This window comes from Tachypleus tridentatus, chromosome 3 (genome assembly GCF_004210375.1).
Source record: "Tachypleus tridentatus isolate NWPU-2018 chromosome 3, ASM421037v1, whole genome shotgun sequence".
Classification (NCBI taxonomy): domain Eukaryota; kingdom Metazoa; phylum Arthropoda; class Merostomata; order Xiphosura; family Limulidae; genus Tachypleus; species Tachypleus tridentatus.
Window position 1 is genome coordinate 34,569,914 of NC_134827.1, and position 16,537 is coordinate 34,586,450.

The following is a 16,537-nucleotide window of genomic DNA, read 5'->3' on the forward strand; positions in this document are numbered from 1 at the left end:
TATAAGACATACTCACATCGTGGACACTGAAGAAAAGATGACAGAGTCATCATGCTTTAATAAATACCAATGTTAAGTCATCCTCTTTTAATAAGTAACAACAGTCATCCTGGTCTAATAAGTAGCATCAGTCATCTTGGTCTAAAAAATAGCATGAATCATCCTGTTATAGTGAGTAACATGGGACATCCTGTTCTAAAGAGCAACCTGCTTCATCCTGGTCTAAAGAACAAAATGAATCATCCTTTTATAGTAAGTAACATGGGACATCCTGTTCTAAAGAGCAACATGAGTCACCCTAGTCTAAAGAACAAAATGAATCGTCCTGTTATAGTGAGAAACATGGGTCATCTTGTTCTAAAGACCAACATGAGTCACCCTGACCTAAACAACAAAATGAATCATCCTGTTATAGTGAGTAACACGAGACATCCTGTTCTAAAGAGCAACATGAGTCACCCTGGTCTAAAGAACAAAATGAATCAACCTGTTATAGTGAGTAACATAGGTCATCCTGTTCTAAAAAACAATATGAGTTACCCTGGTCTAAAGAACAGCATGAATCATCCTGTTATAGTGAGTAACATGAGACATTCTGTTCTAAAGAGCAACATGAGAAATCTTGGTCTAAAGAAAAATATGAATCATCCTGTTATAGTGAGTAACATGGAACATCCTGTTCTAAAGAGCAACATGAGTAACCCTGACCTAAAGAACAAAATGAATCATCTTGTTATAGTGAGTAACACGAGACATCCTGTTCTGAAAAGCAACATGAGTCATCCTGGCCTAAACAACAAAATGAATCATCCTGTAATAGTAAGTAACATGAGACACTCTGTTCTAAAGAGAAACATGAGTAACCCTGACCTAAAGAACAAAATGAATCATCCTGTAATAGTAAGTAACATGAGACACTCTGTTCTAAAGAGCAACATGAGTCACCCTGGTCTAAAGAACAAAATGAATCATCCTGTTATAGTGAGTAACATGAAACATTCTGTTCTAAAGAGCAACATGAGAAATCTTGGTCTAAAGAAAAATATGAATCATCCTGTTATAGTGAGTAACATGGAACATCCTGTTCTAAAGAGCAACATGAGTAACCCTGACCTAAAGAACAAAATGAATCATCTTGTTATAGTGAGTAACACGAGACATCCTGTTCTGAAAAGCAACATGAGTCATCCTGGCCTAAACAACAAAATGAATCATCCTGTAATAGTGAGTAATATGAAACATCCAGTTCTCAAGAGCAACATGAGTCACCCTGGTCTAAAGAACAAAATGAATCGTCCTGTTATAGTGAGTAATATGAAACATCCAGTTCTCAAGAGCAACATGAGTCACCCTGGTCTAAAGAACAAAATGAATCATCCTGTTATAATGAGTAACATGAGATACTCTGTTCTAAAGAGCATCATGAGTCACCCTGATCTAAAGAAGAGCATGAATCATTTTGTTATAGTGAGCAACATGAGTCATCTTGGCCTAAAGAGTAACAATGAGTGTATTTAGTGTGATTATTTCTATACAAACACATATTTGGTTCTATCCACATATTATCTGTGAAAGACAGTTTGCTATTATTAGTTTGCTCTTTAAAGGTTTCCCTTAGGTATCCTTTAGTCTTCCGCTAGGGAATAATATTTCATTTTTCTGCTAAGCAACATATGAGCTCACAGTAAGCAATAAATCTTCACAAACGAAAATCCAAAGTCTGCAAACCTCACAAACTGAATAAAGTTACACCAACTCTCTTCCAATTCTAATTGCCCCTCAGTGGCTCTGCGGTATGAGTGCGGACTTCCAACGCTGAAAACCGGGTTTCGATACTCGTGGTGGGCAGAGCACAGATAGCCCATTGTGTAGCTTTGTGCTTAATTCAAAACAACAACAACCATTCCTAATCTATTTAAACTGCCTAGTGGGGGTGCTACTATCGACCTTGCTAAAATCAAGAGGATATCGCTCAAAACTTCGGCTCGTAGCTAGTTATGACCAAGGCTTTAAATCAACTTGTGCTAAAATGTGCACAGAATAATCTTGCTAAGTTTATTGTTCATAGTTTAATCCTCTGATTTATTCAAAAGATTAATATTTTATTATAATTAGACTCCACCCATCTGACACGCGGGAAAGTGGCATAGACTGGGAACTTAAAGATGTATTTGTGTCGGTTGGCTGTGTGTAACAGGTCACTAAACACACGCTAACGTGATTGACAGGTTCTCATTCATAAACATAATTTACTTCTAATAAAATTTATCTGAGTTTCCTAGTTTACTCAATATTATTTCGCACTAAGTTTGGCGATTAATGTCTTTTTTTTTGTTTTTATCTTCTGAAGATGACAGTTTTATCACGCATCGTCATGACGTTAGATTAATGTTTAGCGCCATCTATTGACTTTCTTAGATATTAACTAAAGCTCATGATTATTTTGTGTTCCAGAGTCTTAAATAAATATACACAAGGCCCAACTACACTCTTACTGTTATATTTTCTTGAGATTACTAACTTTGTATCTAAAACTCAACAAAGGACTTCCTAGTTTCACAAATGTTTCATATTTACAAACGTTCAGGACTATTCTTAAAATTGAAAAGTAAGAAGTAAAAAATTCTCACAATTATTTATTTATTTTATTTTTACATAACTAACTGGGAAGAAAAGTAGCTGTGCTGAACGTTTCATTCTTTTTATCCATAGGTAGTGGTCGCATGGTTAGTCAAACAAACAATTTTACAAGCTTAATACAAATGGTTTTGATACTCGTGACACCAAATAACATAAAACGTTACACGTGTCATCTAGTACCCACCCCTAGCGTGAATCGTTTAGATTAAGTATACTTCCAGTTAGTGATGTGAATTTTTATTGTATGCTGTTCAGCCTGTATGGATTCAATCACCATTTGATGACGTGTTACCTTTAAAAACGGTTCCAGAAGTTATTCTATAGAAAAGCTTCGAAATTGTTTGCCAACACAAACACATCTGTTTATGTAATAAAGGAAAAGTTTTATCTTTATTTAATCTATGTGTTCGTGTAATAATGGAAATACACTGCTGGCCAAAATCTTAAGGCTAGTGAACATAGAGAAAAAATATGCATTTTGCGTTGTTAGACTCAACCACTTATTTGAGTAGAGCTTCGAAAGATGAAAATAAGAAAATATAGGGAAAATAAAAATAAAAAACCTTTTTTAGTATTTAATAGAGAAAATGTGAACACTATGAAATTAGCCTAAATACTGGCTGGTCAAAACTTTAAGACCATACCAAAAAGAAGTTTTAAATAGGGTAGGAAATGCCCAACAACTGGTCTCATTAGTGAGTTTCACGGCCGTCATTGCGAATAACTTCAAACATTCGCTTTGGCATGGTCGATATAAGCCTTTGCAGAAGGCTGGCTGGAATGTTATTCCAAGTGGTGAAGATGGCTTCACGACGATCATGCACTGTTTGGAATTGACGTCCATTTCTCTAGACTTCCCTTGCCATCCACCCCCAAACATTTTCAATGGGGTTCAGTTCGGGCGAACACGCTGGATGGGTCCAAAAGAATCACGTTATTCGACATGAAAAAGTCCTTTGTCATGCGGGCATTGTGGATTGCAGCGTTGTCCTGCTGAAAGATCCAGTCATTTCCGTAAAAGCGAGGGCCTTCAGTCAATAAGAATGCTCTCTCCAACATGCCAACGTAGCCAGTTGCTGTTTGTCGCCCCTATATAACTTGAAGCTCCATTGTTCCATGGAAGGAGAAAGCACCCCAGATCATGATGGAATCTCCTCTACTGTGTCGTGTAGAATATGTCTCCGGTGGGATATCCTTATCGCGCCAGTAACGTTGGAAGCCATCTGGACCATCCAGGTTAAATGTTTTCTCATCAGAGAACAAAACCTCCTTCCACTCTTCTACGTTTCATATTTGGTGCTTCTCAGCAAAGTTTAACTGAGTTGTTTCGTGGTGTAGAAGGAGGCGTGGCTTTTAAAGACTTTTACGATTTTTAAAACCTTTCTCTCGTAGATGCCGTCTTATTGTTCTTGAGTTACATTCGGCGTCCGTTAGGGCCTTAATCTAGTTCGACAATCGGCTGGTGTCTTACCGGACAACACGTCGAATCCTCCTGCTCAACGCCGACGAAATTTTCTTGGAACGACCACTTGAAATTCTCATTTCGTATCCCTCAGGGTCTTTTAAGAAATTTGCAACAGCAGTTTTACTACACCCAATCTCACCAGCGATGACACTTTGAGAGAGACCTTGCTTTTACAGCTCGACAATTCTGCCACATTCAAACTCTATCACAGGAGATGCCAGTGGAAGATATTGACAACGCTAATGCTTGAACACATATGACTAAATTTCATTACGTGATTACCGATTAACGCTTCGTTTCAGTATGGTTTTAAACTTTTGACCAGTTAGTATTTAAGCTAATTTCATAGTGTTCACATTTTCCCTATTAAATACTAAAAAAGTTTTTTGTTATTTTGTCTTTACTTATTTTCATCTTTCGAAGCTCTACTCAAATAAGTGGTTGAGTCCAACAAAGCATAATGCATATTTTTTCTTTATGTTCATTGGTCATAAGATTTTGGCCAGCAGTGTATATTAGTTTTATTTGATTCATCTGTTTATGTAATACAGTTTTATCTTAATTTTTATTCAAGTGTTCGAAGGAAAGGTTTCATCTTTATTTATTTTCATGTTCATGAAATGAAAGATATTGTTATTGTATATCCAGTTACAGAAAACATTTAACGAAACAGAAGAATTATGCTGATGTCACGAATAGCAAAAACATTTCAATACAGAATGCATTATTACGGCCAATGACAGGCTCGTCTGAGAAAACCTAATCTGGTATCATTACTTCTTGAGAAATATTACTGGAAATTGTTTAACAATAACTTGAGGATGTTAAAATACTGGATTGTCATTTTGAAACTAACCAATAAAAATATCACCTTTCTAACCTCATAAATTATAAATTTGGATATTCTAACATCCCTTTACCACAAAAGCTAACATTCTGTTAGAATGGAACTATAATAACTTTGAGATTATATATTTGTACGGTAATAATTCTGTGGAAAAAGTTAAGAAATATACGGGATTATACGTGGTGGAATACAAGCCAAGCTAAAGTTAGGAACTAAAACTCTAAACGTTAAAAAATATACGGGATTATATCTGGTGGAATACAAGCCAAGCTAAAGTTAGGAACTAAAACTCCAAAAGTTAAGAAATATACGGGATTATATCTGGTGGAATACAAGCCAATCTAAACTTAGGAACTAATACTCCAAAAGTTAAGAAATATACGGGATTATATCTGGTGGAACTAAAAGTAACGAGAAATTTTCTTCCAATCTTGAAATTTTCTTGTGTCGGCATGGTCACAAACTTATGTAAGCTGGAACTGACTGTAAGTCAGATATCCACAGGGTAGATCTACAGTTGGAATTGACTGTAAGTCAGATACTCCACAGGATAGATCTACAGTTGGAATTGATTGTAAGTCAGGTACTCAACTACGTAGATATACAGCTGGAACTGACTGTAAGTCAGGTACTGCACAGGATAGATCTACAGTTGGAATTGATTGTAAGTCAGGTACTCAACTACGTAGATATACAGCTGGAACTTACTGTAAGTCAGGTACTTTACTAGGTAAATCTACAGCTGGAACTGACTGTAAGTCAGGTACTCCACTAGGTAGATGTACAGCTGGAACTGACTGTAAGTCAGGTACTCCACTAGGTAGATGTACAGCTGGAACTGACTGTAAGTCAGGTACTGCACAGGATAGATCTACAGTTGGAATTGATTGTAAGTCAGATATTCCACAGGGTAGATCTACAGTTGGAATTGATTGTAAGCCAGATACTCCACAGGGTAGATCTACAGTTGGAATTTATTGTAAGTCGTGATTATCGATTAACGCTTCGTTTCAGTATGGTTTTAAACTTTGACCAGCTAGTATTTAGGCTAATTTCATAGTGTTTACATTTTCCCTATTAAATACTAAAAAAGTTTTTTTTAGTACTAGGTAGATCTACAGCTGGAACTGACTGTAAGTCAGGTACTCCACTAGTGGAGATGTACTCCACTAGGTAGATATACAGCTGGAACTGACTGTAAGTCAGGTACTCCACTAGGTAGATCTACAGTTGGAACTGACTGTAAGTCAGGTACTCCACTAGGTAGATCTACAGCTGGAACTGACTGTAAGTCAGGTACTCAACTACGTAGATATACAGCTGGAACTGACTGTAAGTCAGGTACTCCACAGGATAGATCTACAGTTGGAATTGATTGTAAGTCAGGTACTCAACTACGTAGATATACAGCTGGAACTGACTGTAAGTCAGGTACTGCACAGGATAGATCTACAGTTGGAATTGATTGTAAGTCAGGTACTCCACTAGGTAGATCTACAGCTGGACCTGACTGTAAGTCAGGTACTTCACAGGATAGATCTACAGTTGGAATTGATTGTAAGTCAGGTACTCAACTACGTAGATATACAGCTGGAACTGACTGTAAGTCAGGTACTGCACAGGATAGATCTACAGTTGGAATTGATTGTAAGTCAGGTACTCAACTACGTAGATATACAGCTGGAACTGACTGTAAGTCAGGTACTCCACTAGGTAGATCTACAGCTGAAACTGATTGTAATTCTGATACTTTCTCACGTACGGATTTTCAGTTTTCATCTCGTTTATTATTATTACTATAATCTAATCACCGCTGAGGTTGGCCGAAAGTATTATAGACACGAAAGAGAAAACAATGTTCTTTGTTCTAACGACTGTTGGAAATGAGACCAAGGATAACAATTGGAGCTGGACTGGAGTGAAATATGACTTACCGGTCACAACACAACACCATTCACATGTTCCCTGACGCCCACTTAATTTCACTGTGTTGTAACGTAATTGAATGTATTGAAACTTTTTATCCTAGAACTTGTTCAGTGAACGCAAAGTGCGATTTGTCTTCATGGCTTGAGGTGAAAGATAACTTGTTTTTCTCCAGAGCATGTTTAATAACATAATTATTTTTATCAGTTACTAATAAAATCGACAATAATCTCGAAATTGAGCTCACTGTAAAAGAAATAAACAATTAGATAGTTTGTTTAGCCTAAAAAAAGAGTTACTTCATAAAATTAGTTATAGTAAATTAATTAATGCTGGTTTTTTTAATGGGTTATGTTTTCTCAGAGTCGCATAGCAGTACCTGACTAAGTCGGAGACTCCTGGGGTTTGATTTTTTGTTTAACTTTGACGTATTGCCAAAGAGAAGACAGAGTCACCAGTGGCCACCGCAATAAGACCTTTGTCCAGCCAACTGTACCAAATAATATTACTGTACGCAGTCTGTACAGCGGTGTTACTTCTGGATTTGCTGATACATTGGACCTCACAATGGTTGAGGGTTTTGAAAACTCTGTTATATTTGAGAATTGTTTCATGTATAGGACCTTCTAAGTCGTTATTATATTGTGATTGTTGGTCACGTTTTCGAAGTCCGTTTTAGAATTTCGTGCCACAGTACTCGTTTGTACTATATTATATACTTACCTTGGTAGTAAATAAACACACCAATATTATAAAGGGTTGTAGCAGCGAGATATAACACTATAATAACAGTACAGCTTACACTACGTTCGACTGAATACAACTATACTGACTTGTATAACACAATACTAACTTGTATAAAACAGCACTGATTTGTGTACAGCAATATTAACTTACATAATACAGTGCTGACATGTATACAATACAACAATACTAACTTGCATACAAGAATACTGACTTGTATAAAGCAATACTATCTTGTATAAAACAGTACTGACCTATATACAATACTAACTTATATAAAACAATACTACTTGCATACAACAATATTAACTTGTATACAACAGTTCTGACTTGTATACGACAATACTGACTTTATACAACAATCTGACTTGTATAGAACAGTAGTAACTCGTACACAACAATACTGACTTTATACAACAATACTAACTTGTATAGAACAGTAGTAACTCGTACACAACAATACTGACTTTATACAACAATACTAACTTGTATAGAACAGTAGTAACTCGTACACAACAATACTGACTTTATACAACAATACTAACTTGTATAGAACAGTAGTAACTCGTACACAACAATACTGACTTTATACAACAATACTAACTTGTATAGAACAGTAGTAACTTGTATACAACAATACTAACTTGTATACAACAATACTATCTTGTATACAACAATACTATATTGTATACAACAATGCTAACTTGTACATAACAATACTAACTTATATACTTCATTACTGACTCGTACCCCTTACGTTCTGAGAAAAATACATTTCTTTCTGCTGGTAGATACTGTTATAATTAACAAGTTAGGCCTGGAAAGCCTATTTCAGGAATAAATACGGCTTTGTTGGCCAGTGAACTAAGAAGAGGTTTGAGAATGCTGGGCACTAGTTGACAGTGCCCAAATTCCAAGTTAATGTGTTTAGAAAGTCGGACTAGAAAACCATGATTGATATCATACTAAAACGCCAAAAGTTTCCCGCGTGCGTGTACCTGAGCCCTGAATTTTTTTACGAACCTCAAGACGCCTCTGACATCATGCACGTGTGTGTGTCCACTAATGTTTCCACAGTTGTTATTGGGTAGATAGTCTAAACAGTCTTAACTCTATTTTTATTTGTATTTAAATGAACAGTACACAAAACGTGTTGAAATATAGCCTCGTGTGCCTTATGAAGAATATACCGTACAGACATAAAATAATGCATCGAAAAGTTTATAATTAAAAGAACACATTAAATTAATTTTACTCACCACAGTGCAGTCTTTATCCATAAGTTCATCCTTATTCAATGATTAATGAACCACTTCAGGTCTGGATAAATTCACGAGAGTTTAAAAACTCTGGTTGATTTGTCTATTCTCAATAAACTAGCAACTTTCCTTCCCTTCTACCAAAGACAGGACATTAACTGCACGCTCGACTTCTCCGTATAACTCCCCTGGTGGTATCGTGTGCTAGAAAGTAAAACCCTATCTTGTTGAATCGCCGGGTTTAATTTCGTGTAACAAATCTGGCACTCTCTCCTTAGTTGTATTTAAAGTGACGTTCTGGGACTGAGCCCTGTGGTACCTTTTATTGTTGTTGTTGATGAGATAACGATTTTCTTCTTCGTCGAGTCTGTTTCTGACGTTTGAAAATTCAAAGTGATTCATCTAAATCGGTTTTTCTTTGTTGAACTGTGCCTGGTGTGACGAGGGTGGACCCAGAAGTATGTTAACCAATCAAATCAACTTAATGTTCATATATCTTTTGCTTTTTTATTATTTTTCCAATCAGTTTATTTATATACAACTCGGCACGAAGTAGTGTACAAAAAATAAATCAGGGGACACTCGCCACCATGAGGGTAAAAATAGAAGTGACTTCATTAAGTTTTTAGGAAGAGTGAACCAGTGTGGTACACTTAAAACACTAGTTCAATCAATATACTGTAGACCTCAAACACTAGTTTAATCAATGAGGTGCACTTGAAACACTAGTTTAATCAATGTGTGGTACACTTAAAACACCAGTTCAATCAATGAGGTACACTTGAAACACTAGTATAATCAATGTGTGATACAATTGAAACACTAGTTTAATCAATGAGGTACACTTGAAACACTAGTTCAATCAATGAGGTACAACTTGAAACACTAGTTCAATCAATGAGGTACACTTGAAACACTAGTTTAATCAATGTGTGATACAATTGAAACACCAGTTCAATCAATGAGGTACACTTGAAACACTAGTTTAATCAATGTGTGATACAATTGAAACACTAGTTTAATCAATGAGGTACACTTGAAACACTAGTTTAATCAATGTGTGATACAATTGAAACACCAGTTCAATCAATGAGGTACACTTGAAACACTAGTTTAATCAATGTGTGATACAATTGAAACACTAGTTTAATCAATGAGGTACACTTGAAACACTAGTTCAATCAATGAGGTACACTTGAAACACTAGTTTAATCAATGTGTGATACAATTGAAACACCAGTTCAATCAATGAGGTACACTTGAAACACTAGTTTAATCAATGTGTGATACAATTGAAACACCAGTGATGTCGAGAAAACCCACTTGTTGAGAAATATATATGCACAAACGGCTCGTTTGGGTTGAGAAAATAGTTTACATAGAAGAGCCTGACGATGACCGAAGAAGGTCGAAACGTTGTTTGCTCTTCTATGCAAAATATTTTCTCAACCCAAACGAGCCGTTTTTGCATATATAATTGAAACACCAGTTCAATCAGTGTATGGTACACTTGAAACACTAGTTCAATCAGTGTGTGGTACACTTGAAACACTAGTTCAATCAATATACTGTATACCTGAAACACTAGTTCAATCAATGTATAGTACACTTGAATCACCAGTTCAATCAATGTATGGTACACTTGAAACACTAGTTCAATCAATATGTGGTACACTTGAAACACCAGTTTAATCAATGAGGTACACTTGAAACACCAGTTTAATCAATGAGGTACACTCGAAACACTAGTTCAATCAATATGTGGTACACTTGAAACACCAGTTTAATCAATGAGGTACACTTGAAACACTAGTTTAAACAAGTATGACGTTTAGATCGTTCACAATTCGAACTTTGACCTACAATTACAGATATTTTCTTCATGAAGTAGTAACAGTAAGTTTTATTAACTTCAATATTATTGTGTTTCCAATCTTGAAATACACGTTATCATGATAAGTTGAGCGGTTTGTGTACAATGTCCACATTCTTATTGAACTAATTACTCTTACCAGGAAAAGGACCAACGCCTCTCTCAAGATCTTAGAAACCATAATATTATATTTCATATGGCAGGAGTTACACAGCATACACCGTGTATCCAGATTGTGACCCATCCTGTACCCAGATTGTGACCCATCCTGTATCCAGATTGTGACCCATCCTGCAATATAAGGAGCACTAGGATGTCCTCACCCTCTATCACAGTGTTCATGTTTTCATGTTACAGAAACTAGGAAATTCCCATCCTGGGTTTTAGGTTTTATATTAGGTAGCATAGGAAATCTCTATTTCATGTTACAAAACTAGGAAATCCCGTATGGCATCATATATTATATTAGGGATAGTAGAAAATCCTCATGTTGTATCATAGAGTTTATGTTACAGTGAATAAGAAATCCCCATCTTGCATCATAGGGCTTATGTTACAATTAATATGAAATCCATATGATGCAAGATAGGGATTTCATATTAACTGTAACATTAATACTTAATATGAAATCCCCATCTTGCATCATATGGTTTATGTTATACTTAATATGAACTCCCCATCTTGCATCATATGGTTTATGTTATACTTAATAGGAAATCCCCATCTTGCATCATAAGGTTTATGTTAAAGTTTTGTTTGTTTATGTTTTTTTTTAATTTCGCGCAAAGCTACACGAGGGCTATCTGCGCTAGTCGTTCCTAATTTAGTAGTGTAAGACTAGAGGGAAGGCAACTAGTCATCACCACTCACTCACCCACGACCCTCGGATTGCGAGTCGAACGCCTTAACACACTTAGCCATGCCGGGTCTATGTGACAGTTAATAGGAAATCCTCATTTTGCATCGTATGGCTTACGTTAGGGACACAAGGAAATCTCTGTCATTTTTCTTAATGTTAAATGTACATTAGAGAAACAAGACACTTTTCATTCTGATTTAATATACTTTAGGAAGAATCAAAACTCTTATCCCTAATCATTCTTTGATCTATGTTATGGAACTAAAGGTTCTTCTATATTAGGGACGACAGAGAAGTTTGATCGTCTTTCTTAGAGTTTTCTCTGTTAGAAGCGCTAAAAATCCCACTACGCGTCGTAAAGTTTAATCTAATTCATTACACTGAAAACAAATCTTCATCCTGCATACATCAGCGTAATTTACATTTGCACGTTAGGTGTCGCCGAGAGACACCTAACTACAGGAGGAGTCAGCTCCAAGGTATAGAAACCTCTGTCCTTCTTAATGTTGGCTGTATCAGTGTATTGTTAACATATCTGTACCACATCTATAGAACACACATCAAGTTTTATCGGCCACGTTATCTCGATACAACCCAACATTAAGTTCGCCTGTGAACAGGAAAAACACAAACCAAATAGCATTTCTTAGCCTCAAGATCACTAGAACTGATACACAATTCAAAACAGAAATACACAGAAAAATCACCCATACTGGACTATACATTCCTTGGGACTCAGAACATGAAACAAAAGAAAAACTCAACATATTAAGAAACCAAATAAACACAACCATAAAACTATGTTCACCTGATAAAATTAACAATGAAATCAACAAAACAAAACAACACTTCATCAACATCAGCAAATCTCCTCAAAAAACCATGGAAAAAATTATACACACACACCTAGACCAACAAGGAACAAACAACAATAAATCCCAAGATACAACAAACCACAAAGCCTTAAACTGTTGTATACTATATGTTCCAAACATCAGTGGAAAAATAACCAACATTTGGAAAAACTTATAACAAAACACAACAATCCAGTAAACACCAAATTTATTCAAAAATCAGGTACAAAACTAAAGTCCATACTATGTAAAAACTACACTGACAAACACAACACCAACATAATTCATAAAATACGATGCAACAACTGCCACGACTTCTACAATGGAGAAACCAAATAGAAAAATGGAAATCAGACTCAAAGAACAAAAAACAACAACACCTTCACACGTTTTTGAACACTGCAAATCAAATAAACACAACATAACTATAGAAAACACTCAGATATTAAGTAGTGAAACAAATATAAACAAACACAAAATCAAAGAAGATCTACTTATACAGCAACTAAAACCAAAATTAAACCAATATAAAGGAACACCTTAATACTTATACTAATTAATAACCTAACATCTAACTGCAATGCCACCTACAGGCCCGTACCCGAATACACTCTCGTCCCAATGACATGTGCCCGGCAACGGTCAGTTGCAAACTCTCTCTTTGTTAACCTGAAGATGACCTAAGAAGGTTGTAATACTGTTCTCTACTTTATTTTAACAAAAGTGTTAATAACCATACCAGCCATCTTGAGATACAGTATTAGTTCAAGTTGGATCCTTGTCATCACGAAATGAGCAGTGTTGAACAAGACGAGTATATAGGTAAAGTCAGCTTCACAGGGGTACTGGTTCTATGTCTTCCGTCAACCAAGTTCAGGTTAATAACCTATGTGTTCACCATTTCTAGTTGCTTAAGGTCTTGGGCTTTGTGTTGGCATCCTTTTCTCAAGACAGCTCGTTTTCAAGACCGTGTTTCCCACTAAAATAAACTAACATGACCTGATTCAGGTTTTGGAAAAATATCCAGGTTAAATTTAAACTACCTTTATGTTATGTTTAAACAAACGTAACATCTAAAACCAGGTTTATTACTACAAACGATTAAAAATGTGATAAAAAAACAACAGATTTTACAACTTTTCAGTTCATCAAGGAACATAAGAAATATATCTCTGAAATAAGCCAATGTCCCAAGGGCATTAATTTATGACAGATGGTAAGATGGATGTGTAACACGAAGCAGGTTGTTTACTTACTAAACGTTATATGTTTCTCGGCCTATTATCAATAATACCTAGAAACACATATCTTAAAATACTTCCTTAGATTTGTGAAGAATTAATATTAAAAGGTATTTCTACGTGTTTTTGTTTCAGTCCACTTACAGTTTCGTGATTTAAATATTACGTAGTTTGATATTTCAACATGGCCTGGCAAGGCCAGGTGGTTTTACCTTAATTAAATCTAGGAGATTTACATGTGATGTTTCTGTAAAATAAATAAGTTGATTTTCTGTAAACTTGTTACATATGTATATGTATGTATTAGGTTTATTTCTTATCTTGGATTAGTGTAATTAAAAAAAAAAGGACGCTCCACTCATAATCTGATGGTCGCAAGTTCGAATCCCGTTACACCAAACATGCTCGCTCTTTTAGCCGTGAAGGCGTTATAACATTTGGGGCTATCTGCACTAGCCGTCCCTAATTTAGCAGTGTAAGACTAGAGGGAAGATAGCTAGTCATCACCACCCACCGCCAACTCTTGGGCTACTCTTTTACCAACGAATAGTGAGATTGACCGTCACATTATAACGCCCCCACGGCTGAAAGGGCGAGCATGTTTGGCGCGACGGGGATGCAAACCCGCGACCCTCAGATTACGAGTCGCAAGCCTTAACACGCTTGGCCATGCCGGGCCCATTTGGTTTATATACAGTGCCTTGCAAAAGTGTTCACCCCTACCAATAATGCAACGTTTTGAAAACATTTAAAAATTTGAAGAGTTTGGTTTTAATTAACTTGTTTCTATGCAGACTCTAATGATCAAACTTGACTCTGTTATATGTAAAGGAGGGTGAATTTCAACAAAACCTGTAAAAAAAGAATATAAATTGAAATTCGATGATTAATCAAGTATTCAGCCCCCTAATTCAGTACTTAGTGGAAACAGCAATTACTGCTGTGAGTTAACCTGAATAAGTGTCTATCAGTTTCACACAATGAGATGGTGTAATTTTTGTTCATTCTTCCTGAAAAAAATGTTCTAGTTTTAACTTCTTTGGAAATCGTTAACGAACTGTAATATTCAAGTCTCACCAAAATTTTCCATTGGATTCAAGTCAGAACATTGATCGAACCACTCCAAGACATTTACTGTCTTCTTTCGAAACCACTTCTGTATGGATTTGACCTTGTGCTTCGGGTCACTACCTTGCTGAAATGTTAAATATCAAATCAGTTTTAGATTTATGGTTGATTCAAGCAGATTGTGTTCTGGAATCAACCTGTACATTGAACCATCCACCTTCCCCTTTTGGCAATGCTTTGAATTTAGAACAAAAGACTCAATTTTTGTCTCATCTGACCACAAATCCCTCTACTACATGTCTACGGTATCACCCATACGCTTTGTTGTAAACTCCATACGAGATTTAAGATGATTCTTTTTCAGTAATGGCTTCTCTGTTGCCACTCATCCATACAGACCAGCTTTGTGTAGGGACCAGGATATTGTTGATGTATGAACATTGACTCCCATCTCAGACATGAAACTTTGCAAGTTTTTCAAAGTCACTGTTAGCTTCACGGTTGCAACCATAACTAATCTCCTGCTCACCCAGCTGCTTAGTTTGCGAGGAAGTTTGCTGACGTGGGATGGTTGGATGGTATGAACCACATTCCATTTCTTAATGATGGACTTCACCTAACCAAAGAGATAATCAACGAATTTGACGTTCTCTTGTAACCTTCTTCTGATATCTGCTTCTCTGCCACTGTATCCATGATTTGTTGGGGAAGTTCCTTAGTCTTCACGATCGGTTTGTTGTACCACTGTGTGAGATGTCACTTGAACAAATCTATCTACTCTGAAGTTAAGTTAAACCGTTTTAATCACACTCAAACAGAGACCATTACACTAACTGAGTGACCTTTCAAACAAATATTTTACACCATAACTGATCTAGGACTGATCTAACTCTGATATAGAACTATATATACAATTGAGAAAATTCTAATTTTCTTTAAAAATTTACACAATATTACCAATGTTTAGCTCAGTTTAGATTCTTTATATTCTAAATACAAATTCCCATTAGAAAGTTTCATGAATGCAAGATTAGACGATAAAAGAAACTTTGAAGATGGGTGATCACTTTAGTAAGACACTGTATTTGGATTTCTAGAAGAGAATTTAACTTATACTGACCTCTAGAGATAACACCTGATTCCTTATTTCTATCTATCAAATATATCTACTGCCTTTATTTGTAAAAAAGTTATTGTCACGTTTTTGAACACTGATCCAGAAATAATCTTGTTTCTGGGATATTGGTTGTTCTGTCACATGTGTGGTTTAATTATGAATCTAGAGTTTCTTACAATAAACAAACGAAACATGACGTTTATCCACGTTTTCAGAAATCGCGTTTTTAAGGAACATTTAAATGTACACTCTAGCAAATCTGTGGATGTACCCACGCTGTTATTAAGAGCACTGTAACTAACACAAGTCACAGTGTGTTTCATAAGTAGTTTAGAAAAGTGTTTCTCGAAACCAGTGAAATTGACACGAATCTCAACGGAAACTTGGCTATTCGGGTAACATTTTAACATAAGAATTTTTCAGGATATATAACATTTTGATATACCCTTCATCATAACATAAACATATACCCTCATCGAGAAGAACGTTACAACTACATATCACCAAACGTCGGTGAAACTAAACTTCACGAACAATCACGAAATTTACAACGTTCGTCTAAAAACCTTTCGTGAATCCTGCCCTTTCTTCACCTGAACCTCTTCCTGATAGCATAAGTTGCATTTATACTATCAGCCAATAAC

General features: G+C 35.8%; 1 protein-coding gene across 1 annotated transcript in view; it reads right to left on the bottom strand.

Annotated features, from left to right (window-relative positions):
• LOC143246675 (peroxidase-like) overlaps window positions 1–9,281 on the bottom strand; it is a 100,779-nt gene extending 91,498 nt beyond the window's left edge. Inside the window, exon 1 of the mRNA XM_076493750.1 lies at window positions 8,882–9,281. Coding sequence (XP_076349865.1) covers window positions 8,882–8,910 — 29 coding nt within the window. The 5' untranslated portion in view covers window positions 8,911–9,281. The remainder of the gene's footprint in view (window positions 1–8,881) is intronic.
• Window positions 9,282–16,537: the final 7,256 nt, after the last annotated feature.